The following is a 16,356-nucleotide window of genomic DNA, read 5'->3' as shown; positions in this document are numbered from 1 at the left end:
TGGTAACGAGTTCGACTGACATTTTCTTCGCTTTTCGCTGATCGCTCGCTGTGTTGATAATTCAATAATTGCATTGCATTTGCTTTGTATTGTATCAATATTGTATGTGGAAATTTACAATATAAAGGTACGGTACTGAGAAATTACCAAAGAAGGGACATTAAAAAGGACCGCCCACACATTCAGCAACAGTATTCTTGTAATTCTTGTTGCAATAAAAATCGATTCATAAATATGCCGTATTATGTTATTGTCAGCGGTCTTCCGAAAACAGTAAGTATTGTTTTAACAAAACAGCTACAACTAGCAAAAATTAACGCCTGTTTAAAGTTTAACTTCCAAAATGTAAATAGAAATCCTAAATTATAAAAATGTTCATGCTTATCTCGTTATGTTCATTGAAATAAAGGTAAAGAAGCAGAAAATGGTGCATTTCCTGGGACAGTTCGTTTTCAAACGGCCACCAGTAAAATTCTGGATAGAATCGCTCAGTACAGCTCCAGATTCGTCCAATCAGATGTTGATTCGCTTTGAATCACGCGACGCTGCAGAGAAGGCTGTAGCGACCCTTCAGGATTATCCTTTCCAACATACAGACCAACAGATATACTTACTAAAGTGCTTCATGAAAGATGATCAAGCCATACAACAAGAAAACAATGATTATGAGGAGAATCAGCAATGGCCGGTGGAACACCAGAGGGCATATTCTCCGGTGAGATCCCGAAGTCCTCATATTAATGAGGAACTCTCCAAAATTGAGGTAAGATTTTTGGTTATGCATTTATGTATAATCTTTATGGAATATCAAAATTTGTATATTGTGAATATTGTATTAAATTTTAAAAATCTCGGACATCATATTATGTTGTTCACTCTCTTAATTTAATAATTATTGCATATATAGATAGATTTACTCATATATACATATATTTACAATATTCACTTTTTTGTAATAAATTAATATAGTAAAAAAAAATGATTCAAAATAGTTGAGTGTAGATTATAGATTTAGTAGTTTTTTTGGTTAATTAGTTATAGATTTTAAGCATGCACTTTTATATATATAATATAATTTTTTATGTATATGGATGTATGTTCATTCCCATGTACAGAATTTTATCCTTTGCAATAGTTGGGTAAGTAGTAGATTCACCATGCTTCTATAATGTGTAGTTGGCTATTTCTCTGTTGGTTACCAGAAATATTGATTCTTCCAAATAATTGATTAAAAATTACAACAATTGTAGACATTTACATGCTTTTTAGACAACTTATTTCATGTTAACATTTTGAATGATAACTCAAAATATTAATTATTGATGATGATTATTCAAAATTATATGCGTCTAGATGTAAGTACTATGTTTTATGAATTAAAATATTATATGTAGTAGTTGTTTTTAAATTGTATGTTTAGTTGGAGATAGAACTGACAAACAGAAAACGAATGCTTGTTGAGGCGGAACAGAAACTTATTATGGAACAAAAACGTTTGGAAATGCTGCAAGTAAGTGACAGTCTTGAAAAATAGAGAATTATAGGATACTAGCTGTGCTCCGCGGTTTCACCCGCATTGCTCCGCTCCTGTTGGTCCGAGTGTGATGATATATCGCCTATAGCCTTCCTCGATAAATGGGCTATCTAACACCTAAAGAATTTTTCAAATCGGACCAGTAGTTCCTGAGATTAGCGCGTTCAAACAAACAACATCTTCAGCTTTATAATATTATAGTATAGATTATGATTTTTTTTTTATTTGACTAGCAATGCAATTAATTTACTTAAAATTTAAAACTTTGATTTTATGATTTACATTTTTTGTTTCTAACTATTGTTAATTTATTTGTTGTTATTTTTTAAACACTGGTTGTACATTCTTTTAGACTACTACTTGTTGCAACACAGTTAACATTATTTTAAAATGTTTCATACAACAATTTGTATAGGTACTAACAAACGTTTTCGCTAGAATACTCCAATCTGAAATGGTCCTATTTGGCTTTGATTTGTCATTTCTATATCTATTTTTGATGAAATCAGACGTTTACCATAATATGCACGGGAATTATTGCATAAATAAATTTAATCCCGTTTACGGTAAGACTAAAGAAAGTCTGATTTTCATCTTTGCAAAGTGTGATATCGCTTTTACAGTTTCCTAACTTAATCGTTACGGAATAAATGTATTTCACAGAATGCCGGGCCAAGCACGGACATTTCAGAGGAGAGCGAGGTCCCGGTCAAAAAACCTAAAAAACAAAAGTCTCAAAAAAAAGAGCGTAAGCGACCCCAAGATCAAAACAACAAAGCTGGCGAAAATCGAGGCTGTAAATTATACTGGCCTTGCCGAATAATCGGGAAAGAGATGAATAACATCATTAGAATTCATATAGATCAAGAGACACGACCACTATTTAATGCCATGTTGCGCATGAACATAAAACAACGCATATTGCATGTTTTAAACGGCATGGTAATATTTAACACGAAAAGAATTGTAGCTATGTACAGAGAAGTTTATCCTATGTTCTCAGACGAAAGGTTCGTTTTAACTCTTAAAGCTATGATAAGGAATGGCCAGATTCCTATAGAGCTTCAGCAAGAATCTAAACAACTTGGCCAGCAAGAAACAGGTATTTAAGTGAAGCCGTAGAATCAATTGTCTTTAAAAAAGGTTTTGATTCTGCTGTACACTTGTTACTATTTACTTTTACTGTAGTTCCAAACAGTGTTCAAATATTTATATCACCTTGATTTTAATTTGTTCTAACATTCACAGGCGGATTTGTAAAAAACGGGTAGCTAATGCTCATGCCCAGTAATTTTATTTATTTGCAAAGTCAACCCCGAAAAAGTGGTAATAAATATACATATTTCTCAAACTACACCATGTCATATAAATATTATCATATCCTAGGATATGTCTTGTGCGTATTAAAAATAAGACTTTACACTTTAATAATAACGACCAAGCACATTTGCCTTGGAAAACGCCATTTTTTTACTTGTAACCATAGACAAGTAAATGCCGTTTGTAAAATGTGTTTTTCGTCGTTGGACGCACAAAAAATGTCGTTAATGTCGTGATGTAGCTTGAGAAACTTTTATGTATATAAAAGATGTGTCATAATAAATGATATGGGTTTCCAGAGCAAAAATTTCTATCCAGATTGTATATTACATAATGTGATGGAATTATTATCATTTACGAATATTACTTGCCAAGAGTTATACATACAGAACACATTTACAATTTTTTTTTAAGTTTTTTTTTTTTTCATTAAAGATATAATATAATGTCTATTATAATGAAACATTTATGTTATAGACATATAGGAAATAAAAATAATTGTCAATACTTTTATAATATCAGTGCGATACAAAACTTAAAACAAGTTCTATATACAATTCTCAGAAGTACCTTCAAATAAAAGTGAAAAATTCTCATTGACATACCATTAACAACTAGATTCAAAATCATACTCAATATGTTAATTTCATTTAATTTTATATAACATTGAAAAGCTTACTCAAAAGGAGTACCTACCACATAAACATACAGATGCTAATATAGGCGTGGTTATAGGTCTACCAGAATCTGATGGCATATTTATATTTATGAAATAAAAGATTTTCATGTGGCAACTTATTTGACAACTATCAAATTGGTTGTCAAATTATTTGTCTTTTTTGCAGTTGATGAATAATTTTTAGGATTTTGTCTAAAAAATCTTCGAAAATGTCGAAAAAGCCGCTGTGATCACAAGCAAGAGGTGTTGTTTATAATGTGTATAGAAAAATATTTGATGAAGAAGGGTCAAACACATCACAATTTTCAATTTAGAAGATTTTATTGGTAAATTGGACTTACCCGCTTTGATACTTTCAATTAAAAAATATTATATGTAGGTAACTATAATATTGTTTGTTGATTGGAATATAATTTTATGAAAACTTAAAACTTATTACAGGAGTTTCCAATACGGCTATTCGTCAAGTCCAAGCTGTCCAAGTAAATTTTTTAATGTGTGTATCTATTAATACTTACGAAAATAAACATAGTTTTATTGTATTTTATAAAAAATTATAAGCAGTCTAGTTTTCTATCGATATAAGATCGATATAACATCGATATTTTCACATGGCATAATGATAATGAACATACAAATATAGGTATGTGTAAATAATAATATGTATTACCTGTATAAAAGTAATATGTATATTATACATGTAAGTATGTACCTATATAATATTAAGTGGATATCTCATTATTAAGTACAGTATTGTCCACTTATGTAATGATATTGAGAACAAACTAAAAAATAAGCAGTATCAAGATCGTTCAGTCCATTTTCCCTAGGGTTGCACACTCAAAATTTTGATTTCCCTAATTGCCATCAGATTCTGGTTTACCTATATAACGATTTCTTCAACGTTATTGATTCATTCACTGCGCATGTGTGAGAAATCATTAGCTTCGACTAGTTCGGATAAGTGTGCGTTCACCTTAAAATTGCGAGTCCAGTTGTTTTTAATACGTCAATGCAAATACATAATATCTTTTTAATATTTTTATTCCAGACTCTACTAATTCTGACATGACTAGCTCCCAAGTCAGCAGCAGTAACGTCGACCCTCTAGATCTGCCTATTCACGAGTTGAGCCATGATTTAGACGATTGGACAGAAGACTGCGATGTTAAATGTAATTTTTGCCTTATTTTTTTTGAAGTGAAACTTCTTTAGGCGCGTTGAGAGTAAAATTTCAAGGTAGCTTCATGGCAATGCCGTCACGTCATAGAGTAAGGCGACTATTTTGGTATCTTTGAATCTTGCAAAAGTTTCACTTCTGACACGTGTGCTCGGCACACAAGCTCTTTTTTTCTGTATTTTTTGCTGCTGCTATTTTTAGCTGGCTTTTAATAATTTCTTAGCTGCTCAAATGATAATCAGTTTTTAATCGGCTAAGATTAAGATTAAAAATATGTATTACTCAATTATTTAAAACTCTATTTCAAACTTACAATATTTTTTAATTTATTTCAATTTCTTTTCAGAAATAAGAATAAGCAGAGGGAAGCGCACTAATATAGTTTTTATTATTATATATTTTGAGACCTTTATTAAAAAGGCAATATTTTAGCATATCTTACAATTAAGTTCAACTTAAATATCTTAATATATAATGTAACGTATTTATAATAAATAGTTACACAACTTAAAAATTGTTTTTAAAAATCTTCCAAATCCTCCTCAGTTATATCAGTATTTTGAATTACTTCCTGTAAAGTTTCTTGAGTTATTGTTTCGTTTTTATTTTCATCATCTGCATCATCAAGAATCACATAGCTGTCATCACCTACAATTAGATCATGGAATGTTTCTTTGTCTTGAGTATTCTCTGGGTCTTTATTAGTATCATTTTTTGTAGTTTCTTCAGCCAAATCTTCAGGTTGTGACTGATTATTATCGTTGATCGTATTAGATTGTTCATTGATATCCTTATTTTGAATCTCACTGTTATTTTCATCGATATTATCAACGAATTCTTTGCATATTTCGTTAATATCCTTTTCAATTTCCATAGCTTCGTCATTCTCTCCCTCCGCGCCGTCTGTATCATCTATTTGAATTATATCATGTTTCTCTTCTATAATCATTACGCTCTTATCGTGATCAGAAACTTCATTATTTTCGTTACTATTGTCACATTGAGCATCATTCTCATCACCATCATCGTCATCATCATCATCATCATCCCCGTTGTTAACTTGATTCTGATTTTTCCCATACTTTGCTTTCAATTTACCCTTTAGCGGTGGTCCGCATAGTTGGAACGGTTTGATGATTAAATGTTTTTCATCTGTAATAAAAATTACGTATTTCTCAATTTATACTAGAAGACTAGCGGTCCGCCCCGGCTTCGCCCGTGGTACCTACATGTTTAAACTATCCTATCTCTCAAGTTGGATCGAACTGCACATGGTGTGCGAATTTTATTATAATCGGTTAAGTGGTTTAGGAGTCCATCGAGGACAAATATTGTGACACGAGATTTATATATGTATATTAGGATTTTACAAGCAACATGAACAAATTCACCGCTTATGATAACGAAATAAGAAAATTCTATGACTAATCTATTGTTCAATCAAGAGAAAATATTATTTGTTTTGGTCCGATTAAAAAAAAACAATTCAATCTATTTTTAAATATTATTTTATCGCCAAAAAAAAATGTATTGAGTATCTGGGTTTGAAGTTGCAGCAGTACTATAATAGAATAGATAGATTGGTGACTAACCAACAGACATACCTTTTTTTTCACGATAGAAATTTTTAAAATAATATTACTTATAAAACGACTTACCAACAACAGCCTCTTTAAGACTGCACAGTCTATCGTACCCATTGAAACACTTGCAACCAGCTATAAACATATTCGCTCTCTTGGAATTTTTCAAGCTGACAACGCCATATTCCATGAGGAACTTTTCCAAAATCTCTCGGTTCGGTTTCTTCGGTCTGAACTGTATGCGTACTTTTAGGAAGCTCGGCGAGTTGGACATTCTCTCAGCGACTTGTACTGATACGATCTATATGAAATAAATATTTCAATCAATCAAAAATGCTTTAATTTCGCCACAGAGATAAATACAAATAGACAATATGTCAATAAAAGAACACAACAGGCGGTGTTATTCATAGTATATTTCACAGTCACACAATTCCATTATTTCTTAAAGCAGTATTATTTCCAGTATCCTATATAGCGCTGTCACTTTTCCACACTAGATATAATACTGCTTTAAGACACCCATAGGTAACCACCAGTTTTGCATGCACTAACCTTTTCAATACTTTTCCTTACATTAGCCCATCTGTGTTTACTCTCTACACAATTTTCTTTGTCAACTTCTTCACAGGCTGCAGTTACCTAAAAAAAAATGTTTTATTTTAAACACTAATATATTTTACAAACTGTTTATTTACTTATAAACGAAATATCTATAGTGGAAACATATTTTAAAATGCAATCCGTTAACTCATTTTTCGAAATTCATTTTCGACTTTATTTGGTTTATTACGTGACTTTAGACCCGATTATTTACCCTCATCTAGTAAAAATATTATGTAATAAATATAGATACTCACTACTTTACATAACTCGGTTATTTCTGTTTTCAGTGCTTTGCGGTCAACTTCGTTTAAGTTTTGTCCTATTTTATCTTCCTCGAAGAACTGTTCAGCTGCTTTTAACCTTATTTCTGTAAAATTGTATTTATTCTCAATATAACAATGAGCATGAATCCAATTTAGATTATTATTTTAGCACCATAAACTAAAAATGATTTACGATAAGGAATAATTTTTTATAAGGAACACTTTTTCACAAGTAACAAAGAATATTTGTTAAAAATCTTCAATCGAAATCGAAATCTCGCAATCAAGCAGTGGTTTTGTTGATTTTGTTTTAGTTAACAAAAAACTTCAAGTACACAGCGCGCGTGTACGAGTCTTACACCTGTATAATTTGTACTCACCATTGTATTTTTTCTTATCTGTAAATAGAAAAATAAATGTTATTTTTTTACATTGTGTAATTAGGTACTTAATTAGTATAATAGATATCTATTTTTAATTATTAAAAAAATGAATCTATTCATTACTACATATTATACTATAAACTTTATACTTTATAGAAAAAAATTGTCGATCTGCAAAAATAATCCACCTTTTGAAAAATTGTTTATAATTTATACAATATAAATAATTAAATAATTACGAACCTAATCCACCGGGATATGAAGGTAGTTTGCCAGGAGCAGATGGTTTTAACTGATTAACATACGGCGTTGCGGTCTTCGTAGCAGCTTGTTCCCTGGGTCCTATGAAAAAATACAAAACATGAATATATATTTGTTAAAAAGTAGCATATATAATATTATATAATTAAAAACTTTATGTCTTAGTGTTTGATCGCGATTTCGAACGACTGACAATATTTATTTATTGGTTTACCAACGTTTGTTTAAAAATGAAATATCAAAATGAAAGTACAATTTTTTACACTTACTTATAGGTAAACACAGCGTGTAAATACTTTGCTAAAGTGTTACATATTAAGAATGATGAAGTAAAGTATATGACACGTGCTCGTCATCATTAATACTCTCCCATTTATTCTTACACAGCAAATTACCCCTTTGAATCTTACTTATAAAAAAGGAACCGACTCGAAGGACTTTTCTCGCAGAATCTTATACCGTGACGTAGGAGATAAATATTACTGTTAATAGGTATGCTGTATTTAGCATGTGAGGTTCTTTTATATTCAGATTCAATCCAAATACATTAAGCTTATAGAAACTAAAGTATAATATAGATTACTACTAATGTCGTCCGTTTCTTTGTCACAGAAACTATTTATGTGGTCTATATTAAAAATCCGCAGATCCACTTGATAAAAAAGTGGAGGAAAAAAAGGAACAAATATCACCAAATTTTGAGACATCCTTTATAGTTTTGTTGTTAATTATATTTTACAACTCCTATAGAGCGTCTCAAAATTTACCGGCATTTTTTAGTATATTGATGAAGTCGATTATTCAATGCGACTATAATGCTTGCACTTGTCTTTGCTCGTAAACTAGTGCACTATAATATAGCTCTTGAAGTTGGCTAGTCTCAGTTGAAACTGGCCGACATGATCAACTTTGGTCTGGAGGGCTATTATTATGCCATAAAGTGACGCATCTAGCAAACTAATAATATAAAATACAACAATATTGCCATGGTGTGTACCAAATCGATCTCACGAATCATGCAAAGAATTTCGGAGATTCATTGAAAATGTTATCAAAATAGAAAAAGTATTAATTTGAGGCATAAAGGAAGTTGAATTGGTCAGTATGATATACAGTGTCCCAGGTTTAGTGACTACCATCAAAATAACGTATGCGTTGATTACGTAAAAAAATGTTACTCGACGCATTTATCCAATCTGATAATTTCTTAAAACTCTATGTGTATACCCCTGACTGCTAAAGCATCGCTTTGCCATGTATACGTTCGCACTTCGCTTGTATTTACCAACTGCGCCTGCGTTGCAAACATACATTTTAAGAAAAAATCAAATCAATTTTTTACGTCCTTTTGTGTTGTTTGTTTCATTATTTTTGAGTACGTAATGTATTTCAGCGTATTCAAAACAGTAAATTAATTTTCGCATAGTACACCACTTTGGGACAAACTGTATATTTCCACTGCACAAATAATGTTGAAACTAGAAACTTGTAACCCAGAAGGACTATTCACTCATCCCAAAAGAAATACAGTGGTGAGGACCTCGGACTTACAATCTATAAGTCAGGGAATTTATCTGCACACGCGATAACATTATCACTGCTCGAACGGTGAAGGAAAACATCGTGAGGAAACCAACATGTCGAAGAATCTAAAGTTCGAGGACATGTGACATCTGCCAACCTGTACTTGGCCAGCGTAATGGATTATAGCCTGTACCTTCATAGGAGGCCCGTGTCCCAGCAGTGGGAACGTATAAGGGCTAATCTAAAAAATGTCATTGGACAATAGCTAACTCTAAATAAGAGTTATAGCCTGATAATCAGATATAGAAAACTTCTGATTTTATCGCATTCAAACGATTTATGAATTCTGTCTATTAAATATTTCTTAAGAAAACCATACAGTAACGTCAGCAACATTCCGTCCTGGTTTTCTTTAAAACATACATTCTACTTCTCTGGAAAAACCACTTCTGAAGTGGGTCAGTCCTTTAAATAAATGTATGACACGAAAACTTGCTTGAAACTTGTCACATATATATTTTTTTGACAAGAGGACAACTTCTATAGAAAAGGACATATCACATAGACACATGTTTCGATTGAACAGTCCTTTTCTGGTCCTATTTTCAAGCATTTATGTGCAGCCAGATATGATAATAAATTAAAGCTTTTTTATTCAGAATACAATTCTGTTTGTATTCATTAAGTCTTTAATTTGAATGGAACTTTCTTATTATAATAGGTACCTTAGAAAGCTATTGCTTAATAACCTTCTTCATCACTTCTTTATTTAATAGAATTTCAATAAAGAAATATTTATAAACAATGTACAAAAAATGCATGTTCCATGTCATATAAAACAATATATATGACATAAACACAACATACAATCAGAAAACAAAATCTGCCTATTTTAATGTTGTCCATAGGAATGTAGCGCATAAATACCTGATACTTTATTTTGGGTAGTCATCCCGGCTGGCGGCATTTTCTTTTGAAACGTAGGCTGCGATTGTGGTGTCGATTTAACTTGAGACGATTCTACCGGAGTTGTTCCTTTTGCACCCGACGTCGCGTCAACTCGACTATCACTCTCAAGTATTTGTTGGTTTTTCGGTGTACCTTCACTTGCTATTATTTTCGCATTCTCGGCGACCTTATCCCGCACTTCAATATAAAACTTATAGTCATCCTGCGGCTTATACATTTTTCTATAATCTTTTACAATTTGCGGCATCCCAAATGCGAATCTCTGGTCGTATATAACGAATATCCGTGAAGTGATACACTTTTTGAGTTCCGCTACTATAGCTGGATGACGTACTCCGCCTGCGGATTTTATCACCTCCTTAGCCAAGTCAGCTGCGACTTGGTGAACCCATGTATTAAATCTGTTCATTTTCTGGGTATCGTCCAATTCCTCAAACTTCAATTTTTTCTTTGTACTCTTATCGTTGCCGCTCACTGTTGGAGCTGGGGGTGCGACGAACTGCTTCGGTGGTACAGCGAAAGTATTGGGCTTTTTTGGTTTGGATTGTTGTGGCGCTTCCAACTTTCGCTTCATATTACCACCCTGATTTTGATCATTACGAGTAGACGAGTCTCGGTATGAGTCACGATCGGAGGTATGCGTGTTGCTAGTTTGGTTAAAATTTGTATTCAGTTTAGATCTAGTTCTTCCAGATGGTCCAGCGTCTTTTTTAGAAAAGCGCGATTGCGTTTTTTCGCGATACACAGATTTGTTATCGTATCCTGTATAATCTTTTTGGCGTACTTTCTCATCAATCCGTGATCGTAAGTCGGGGTCCGTATCAGCAAAATTCCTGCGATCAATAGAGTATGGCCCTGATTTTGTAAAGTCGGCATGATAGTCCGAGCGCTCACGGCTCCTATTCTGATCAAATTTCGTCTCACGTTCGTAGTTAAATTTCTTATCATCACGACGATCGTTACGTCCATAGCTGACCTCGCGATCGCGACCACTTTTCCTATCCCGGTCATTTGGGTAACTTTGCTTGTTATTGTCACCAAATGACCGTTGGAAGCTATGTTGTGGTTTTGGTATGTCATCAGTTCTTCGTAACGTTTCTGCGGGCCGTAGAGGGTATTGAGTATTTGGAACAGAAATTCGAATATTCTTTGGCTGATAAGCCGCCACATCTTGTTGAAATTGTTGTTGAGCTTGTTGATAATATGGAACATTACTTTGAAACAAAGAAGGTTGCATTGGTTGAGCTGCCTGGGGTGTGGATTGTACCACTGTATTCTGTGAACATTTTATAAAAGAACTTATATTGCTTTCTTATGTTTTCAAGTATAAAATGGAAAACTGAAAATATTAAAAGAACAAAAATATTATTTGGCATATATAAGTAGTTTGAATTCAAACTACTGTGTTCGACCAATATTCCTCAACTAGTTTAAGGAATTATTCAGCCAGCTCATCTATAATATCAATGTACAGACAAACCAAACTATTTCACCGGCTTCCCAGTGAAACTTACGTTACTGACCTAAAAAGCAATCAAGATAGCTATGAAAAGTTAACTTGACTGTCTTTATTTGGATTGTACTCAGAATAATGCCAGGGAACACATTTAAGCTTATATATGTCGTGGCCATCATATCATGAAATGAGCAAATTTACGATATGGCCACGACACATACACTAAAAATATTGGCCATTTGCAGCCACCAATATAAAAAAGTGAAGTCCCGTGTCCCCTAGTGAGGCATGAATGAATGCATCTGGCATTATGCATACATTTCTTCATCTCTACCTGGAATTGAACCCAGGACCTCTCGGTTCTGGGCTCATGCATTAACCACTATAACAAGGGGGCGCCACTGATGCAATAATGCTTTATTGGCACGTCTAGACATAAAAAAATAAATTATTCACAATAAACATTTGTTGAGCAACAGTTGATCAACATATTTCATGGTGTATAAGTATGTTGCTGGAAACCTTGTCTGAATATTATCGGCCCACAATTGAGACCTTGGCAATGTTGTTAACAACTCCGCAACATATGTATTATGTTTCTAGCAACTCTGTAACATGTTGATTTAACAATGCTGAACAAATAATTACTATGAATACAAGGTTTTATTGATGGATTTATATCCTCGGGTGAACTATACCCAGACCTATATAATTTTCCTAAAAGTACTAGGCCCTTGTTCCACAACACCAAGACACAGTTTAATGTACATTATTGTATTTATAGACAATAATGTAGCAATTTGTACAGCAATCAGGCTAAATATTAACTTGTTGACTGCACAAATTGGTAGAAAATGTTGACCATCAAGCATACCTTTTGTAGACACCATGTAGATATAGATAGTGTAAAATGAAACACCCTGTTAGGAACATTTATATGTGTATGTGGGTGCATCTTGTTGTTTTAAATCTAACTTATGTGATATCTAAGCAACACTATGTCGTCCGATGTAGACACATAACAAATGATATAAGTATCTTCAAGTGTAGAGTGACCAGGTACCATCTAGGGTACATACCATCTTAAACCACATCTCAGCTTAACATAAGCAAAATTGTGGTCAAGCACTTCCCTATTCACAAAACACTTGATAAAATAATGTGTTGAAAACACTATTGTAATATTCATCTAAAGTTTGGGCACATTGCAATTGAATGTGTGTGTATTATTTGTTTTTATAGTCATTTATATAGAAACATACCCTCCAGCATATTTTCTCCTTGAGAACAATTGTTTATGATTAATATTCAAAAATCAAATAAAAATGCAACTTACCGGTTCTTGTTGCGTATAATATTGCATAATATTTACATCAAACAGTTGTTGATATGGATTCATAAACTGATTTGCCATGTTATACTGCTGATTAGGCATATTATATTGACTGTTGACATCATATGATTGATTATTTACAGGATTACTAGAGATTTTCTGCGCATCAGGTAAATAACTTGCAAGTGATCGGTATGGTTGTTCGGAAGCCTAAAATGATGTTTATATTATATTAATGTTGGTTAGGTTTGATTAAACTTAAAAATGAATTCACAACAAAGAAAAGTAAGATCCCATTTTAAAAAAATGTTGTGTGGTTTTATCATTTATGAAACCACGGTAAAAGTGAAACTGTTCGAACGGTTCCGAACACTGCTTTGTGTAGCGCATGTCGCGTGACGGTCGACGGCCGAGTAGGTATACCTACTCTGCAGCCGCGATACACGCGACATGCGCTACACAGACCAAAAAGTTTGAGACGATGTAATAAAAGTTTCACTTTAAAAAATTGTATTTTTTCAGTGTGATAATCAACAAAATTGCATTATACAATAATTTTAACTCTTGAGAGTTTTTTTATATTACATTGTATTTTATTTGAAAATTTAGAACATAAAAGTGAGCCTACCTTCTTTTGTCGAACATTTTCGACAAAGAGCTGATGTCCTTTGATGTACATTCCATTTATTTTCCTGACAAAAATAGCGGCATCGCTTTCTTCCGCCAATCCTACAGTAACTCGCTTAGTACCGGGCTTGTCATCCACAAGGTTATCTAGAATTACTTCATCCAATCCACTATTCCTTTTAAATAGATCCTTCACCTCGTTATATGAAATCTGGGATGAATAAAAACCAATACATATTACCAAATACCAAAAGTGTTATACTGAATCAAAAAATGATGTACAAGTTACTTACAGTTCCAGGCAAATTGTAAACTATTAAAAGCATTGTAATATATTGAATGAAAATAACGTTTCAACACGTAAGAAATAGCACTACTGCTTAGATTACAAAATAAAAGACAGATGGAGCGATGCCGAACTAAACCGAAAGATTTATCGTCATTTCCATAAAGCTATGTGTGCTGTCATTTCGCCGCTGCACTGAACGAACACGGTGCTTCTGTGTGCGTGTTATGTTACCAGATAATGAAAAATTTCCCAAATTTTTGCCCGACTACGGAAGAAAGAGGGTTATGTTTTTCGAGTGTAGGTATGTATGTATAATATTTCTTTGACACGCCCTGCAGTATAAACTGTTGGATCGATTTTGAGTTGTGACTTGTGAGGTGTCATTGCAATCATCTGAATTATGAAGGTAGCTGTGGTGGTAGTGACGTAGGCTACATAAATTATTAGCAGTCATGTTTGAATTTTTATTTTAATATAAATTCGGGTTTTTGATATTATTTTATAATATTGTAAAAATTATTTTGTTACTTAAAGTACCTATCTACTAAAGTTATACATGGACAAAATAATTTTATTCAATTTTTATTAAATAAATTACATTAAATTTATTAAATAAATTACATTAAATTTATTAAATAAATTACATTAAAAAAAGTTTTTATTTTTCAAAACATATGAATGCGAATAGCGGTAGTTTTTAGTCGAGAATGCGGGACATTTTATTTTCATCATATCCATCATGGAGTTCACATGAATTAAATCGCAAGCGAAAACGACGCTTTTTATAAAAGTAACAAAAAAATGTATAATGCTTTTTAAAATAATCTAATAATGACCATGAACTTTTATTGCACTATACAAATAATCACATTCACGATCGAAAAATCCAACAGCACTACTCCTAATATCTTTTAACCATTTTACCCCTAAAAATAGCAAATTCATTTTCAAAATACTGGCAGCATACGTTGAAGTTTTGAATTCCTTCGTATTTGTAAAATTATTAATTGTATATAAAATTAAATAAGCCAAATAATCTACAGAAAATCTGTAAAACGATGTTTTATCTTTTTGTTTGTTTTCGGGAACAAGTTTTACAGCGTTTTAATATCACAAGACAGCATTTTTTTACTAAAATATCAAACCCCTTTTGACGTATTGCATGACACTAGAATCGCTATAGCACTAGCGGAGTAGCGGAGGAACGTATTCGTTTTTTATTTCGTATTTTCTTTGACAAGGGCGATGAATGATTGACATGCTCCATCTGTATTTTATTTTGTAATCTAAGCACTACTGTATTAAATTATTAATTGCTAATTCTTGATAATTAAAAAATCATATTCGATTTAAAAATTAAATGTCAATTGCCAAATGCCAAGCATGAAGCATAGAGTAGCATGAAGCTTGCTAATTGCAATCTCAAATCTTGATTCTTGCATGAACTTATGAAGCCTCGGTTTCCAAGCCCGGTTTCCAATTACAGCACTAGTGACTAGAGCGCATTATGCGGCATAATGCGAGCGTTTTCACATTATCCGATCCGATATCGGATATCGGAAGCCGATAGCCGATATCCGATATCGGAGGAAAGTAAAATGTATGAAATATAGTACGACATAAAAGAGATGAAATTAATTATTTTGGAACTAATTCGTTTTTCATTACCTGGCAACCCTGAATTGGCAATGTAGCTGTCAAGTTGAATAAAAATTTGTTGTTTTTTTCGAGAAGTGGAGAATTATTGAGATAAAATTGTTATTTAGAACAAGAAATTTAAATAAAAAAGGAGACATCATGAAAAAGGTTAAACGTAGCGGTGTCCGTGATGTGGTGTATAAAGTTTTTATTCGGTGTTTGTCCGAATTTCAAGCTGGAAATTTATTGACTGATTTGGAAAACGTTTACAAACGTACAGCAGAATATACCGGTGAGATTCCATTTATTTTTGCTCAGTACTACGTAAAATAGAATATTCCATTAGTAACGAGTGTTTAATGTATGTATGTATGGCGATTATTACGTTTTCGCAATTTAATTTGAGGTTATTTGTATGTAAACAAAAACTAGTTTTTATAGTGCGACCAGCACAATTTGAGTCAAGAAGTTATATCCAATCCAACCAGCCTCAAATAAAGTACCTAGTTTAGATTTTACTACATAGTATAGTGATAACTGTTTTCATACAGCTATCTATCTATTAATCAATCAAACCATAAGAAAAAAAATCATATTTACTGTATCATATTTACAGATACTGAAGATGCCCCGTACCCTCTTGCCAGTACTTCGAAACAGAGTGATGATCAGTCCTTTGAAGGAGTAGAATATTTAGATTTTGATGAATTA

General features: G+C 32.6%; 2 protein-coding genes across 3 annotated transcripts; one reads left to right on the top strand and one right to left on the bottom strand.

Moving 5' to 3' along the window:
* Window positions 1–10: 10 nt before the first annotated feature.
* On the top strand, window positions 11–5,227 carry LOC149896872 (uncharacterized). 2 transcript variants are annotated; one of them, XM_090117087.1, is made up of 6 exons: window positions 11–273; window positions 410–763; window positions 1,421–1,510; window positions 2,198–2,636; window positions 4,585–4,707; window positions 5,060–5,227. In XM_090117087.1, coding segments are annotated over exons 1-6 (1,047 nt in total). In that variant the 5' UTR covers window positions 11–234; the 3' UTR covers window positions 5,062–5,227. The 2 variants fall into 2 exon arrangements, with proteins under 2 accessions (XP_089973213.1, XP_089973214.1); XM_090117088.1 differs by lacking the exon at window positions 1,421–1,510.
* Window positions 5,220–15,410, bottom strand: LOC149896871 (uncharacterized). Its single transcript, XM_090117086.1, has 11 exons — window positions 15,307–15,410; window positions 14,012–14,097; window positions 13,720–13,929; window positions 13,095–13,301; window positions 10,261–11,578; window positions 7,792–7,890; window positions 7,546–7,563; window positions 7,157–7,269; window positions 6,852–6,938; window positions 6,372–6,597; window positions 5,220–5,865 (listed from the first exon to the last, which is right to left on the bottom strand). The coding sequence occupies exons 2-11, from the start codon at window positions 14,042–14,044 to the stop codon at window positions 5,234–5,236; spliced, it is 2,943 nt and encodes a 980-aa protein (XP_089973212.1). The 5' UTR covers window positions 14,045–14,097; window positions 15,307–15,410; the 3' UTR covers window positions 5,220–5,233.
* Between the last annotated feature and the right edge of the window lie 946 nt (window positions 15,411–16,356).

Source organism: Colias eurytheme, chromosome 27, assembly GCF_061535395.1.
Source record: "Colias eurytheme isolate Ceu_HAF_F1 chromosome 27, ilColEury1 Martin Lab GWU primary, whole genome shotgun sequence".
Lineage (NCBI taxonomy): Eukaryota > Metazoa > Arthropoda > Insecta > Lepidoptera > Pieridae > Colias > Colias eurytheme.
The sequence above is the reverse complement of the archived record's forward strand: the minus strand, read 5'-3'. Positions and strand labels throughout refer to the sequence as shown.

Coding starts and splice junctions, on each gene's coding strand:
- LOC149896872 (XM_090117087.1), top strand. CDS start 235: ATGCCGTATTATGTTATTGTCAGCGGTCTTCCGAAAACA. Junction 764..1,420: donor AGGAACTCTCCAAAATTGAG/GTAAGATTTTTG, acceptor TTGTATGTTTAG/TTGGAGATAGAACTGACAAA. Junction 2,637..4,584: donor ACTTGGCCAGCAAGAAACAG/GTATTTAAGTGA, acceptor TTTTTATTCCAG/ACTCTACTAATTCTGACATG.
- LOC149896871 (XM_090117086.1), bottom strand. CDS start 14,044: ATGCTTTTAATAGTTTACAATTTGCCTGGAACT. Junction 11,579..13,094: donor ATTATACGCAACAAGAACCG/GTAAGTTGCATT, acceptor AAATGTTCACAG/AATACAGTGGTACAATCCAC. Junction 6,598..6,851: donor TAAGGAAAAGTATTGAAAAG/GTTAGTGCATGC, acceptor TATTTCATATAG/ATCGTATCAGTACAAGTCGC.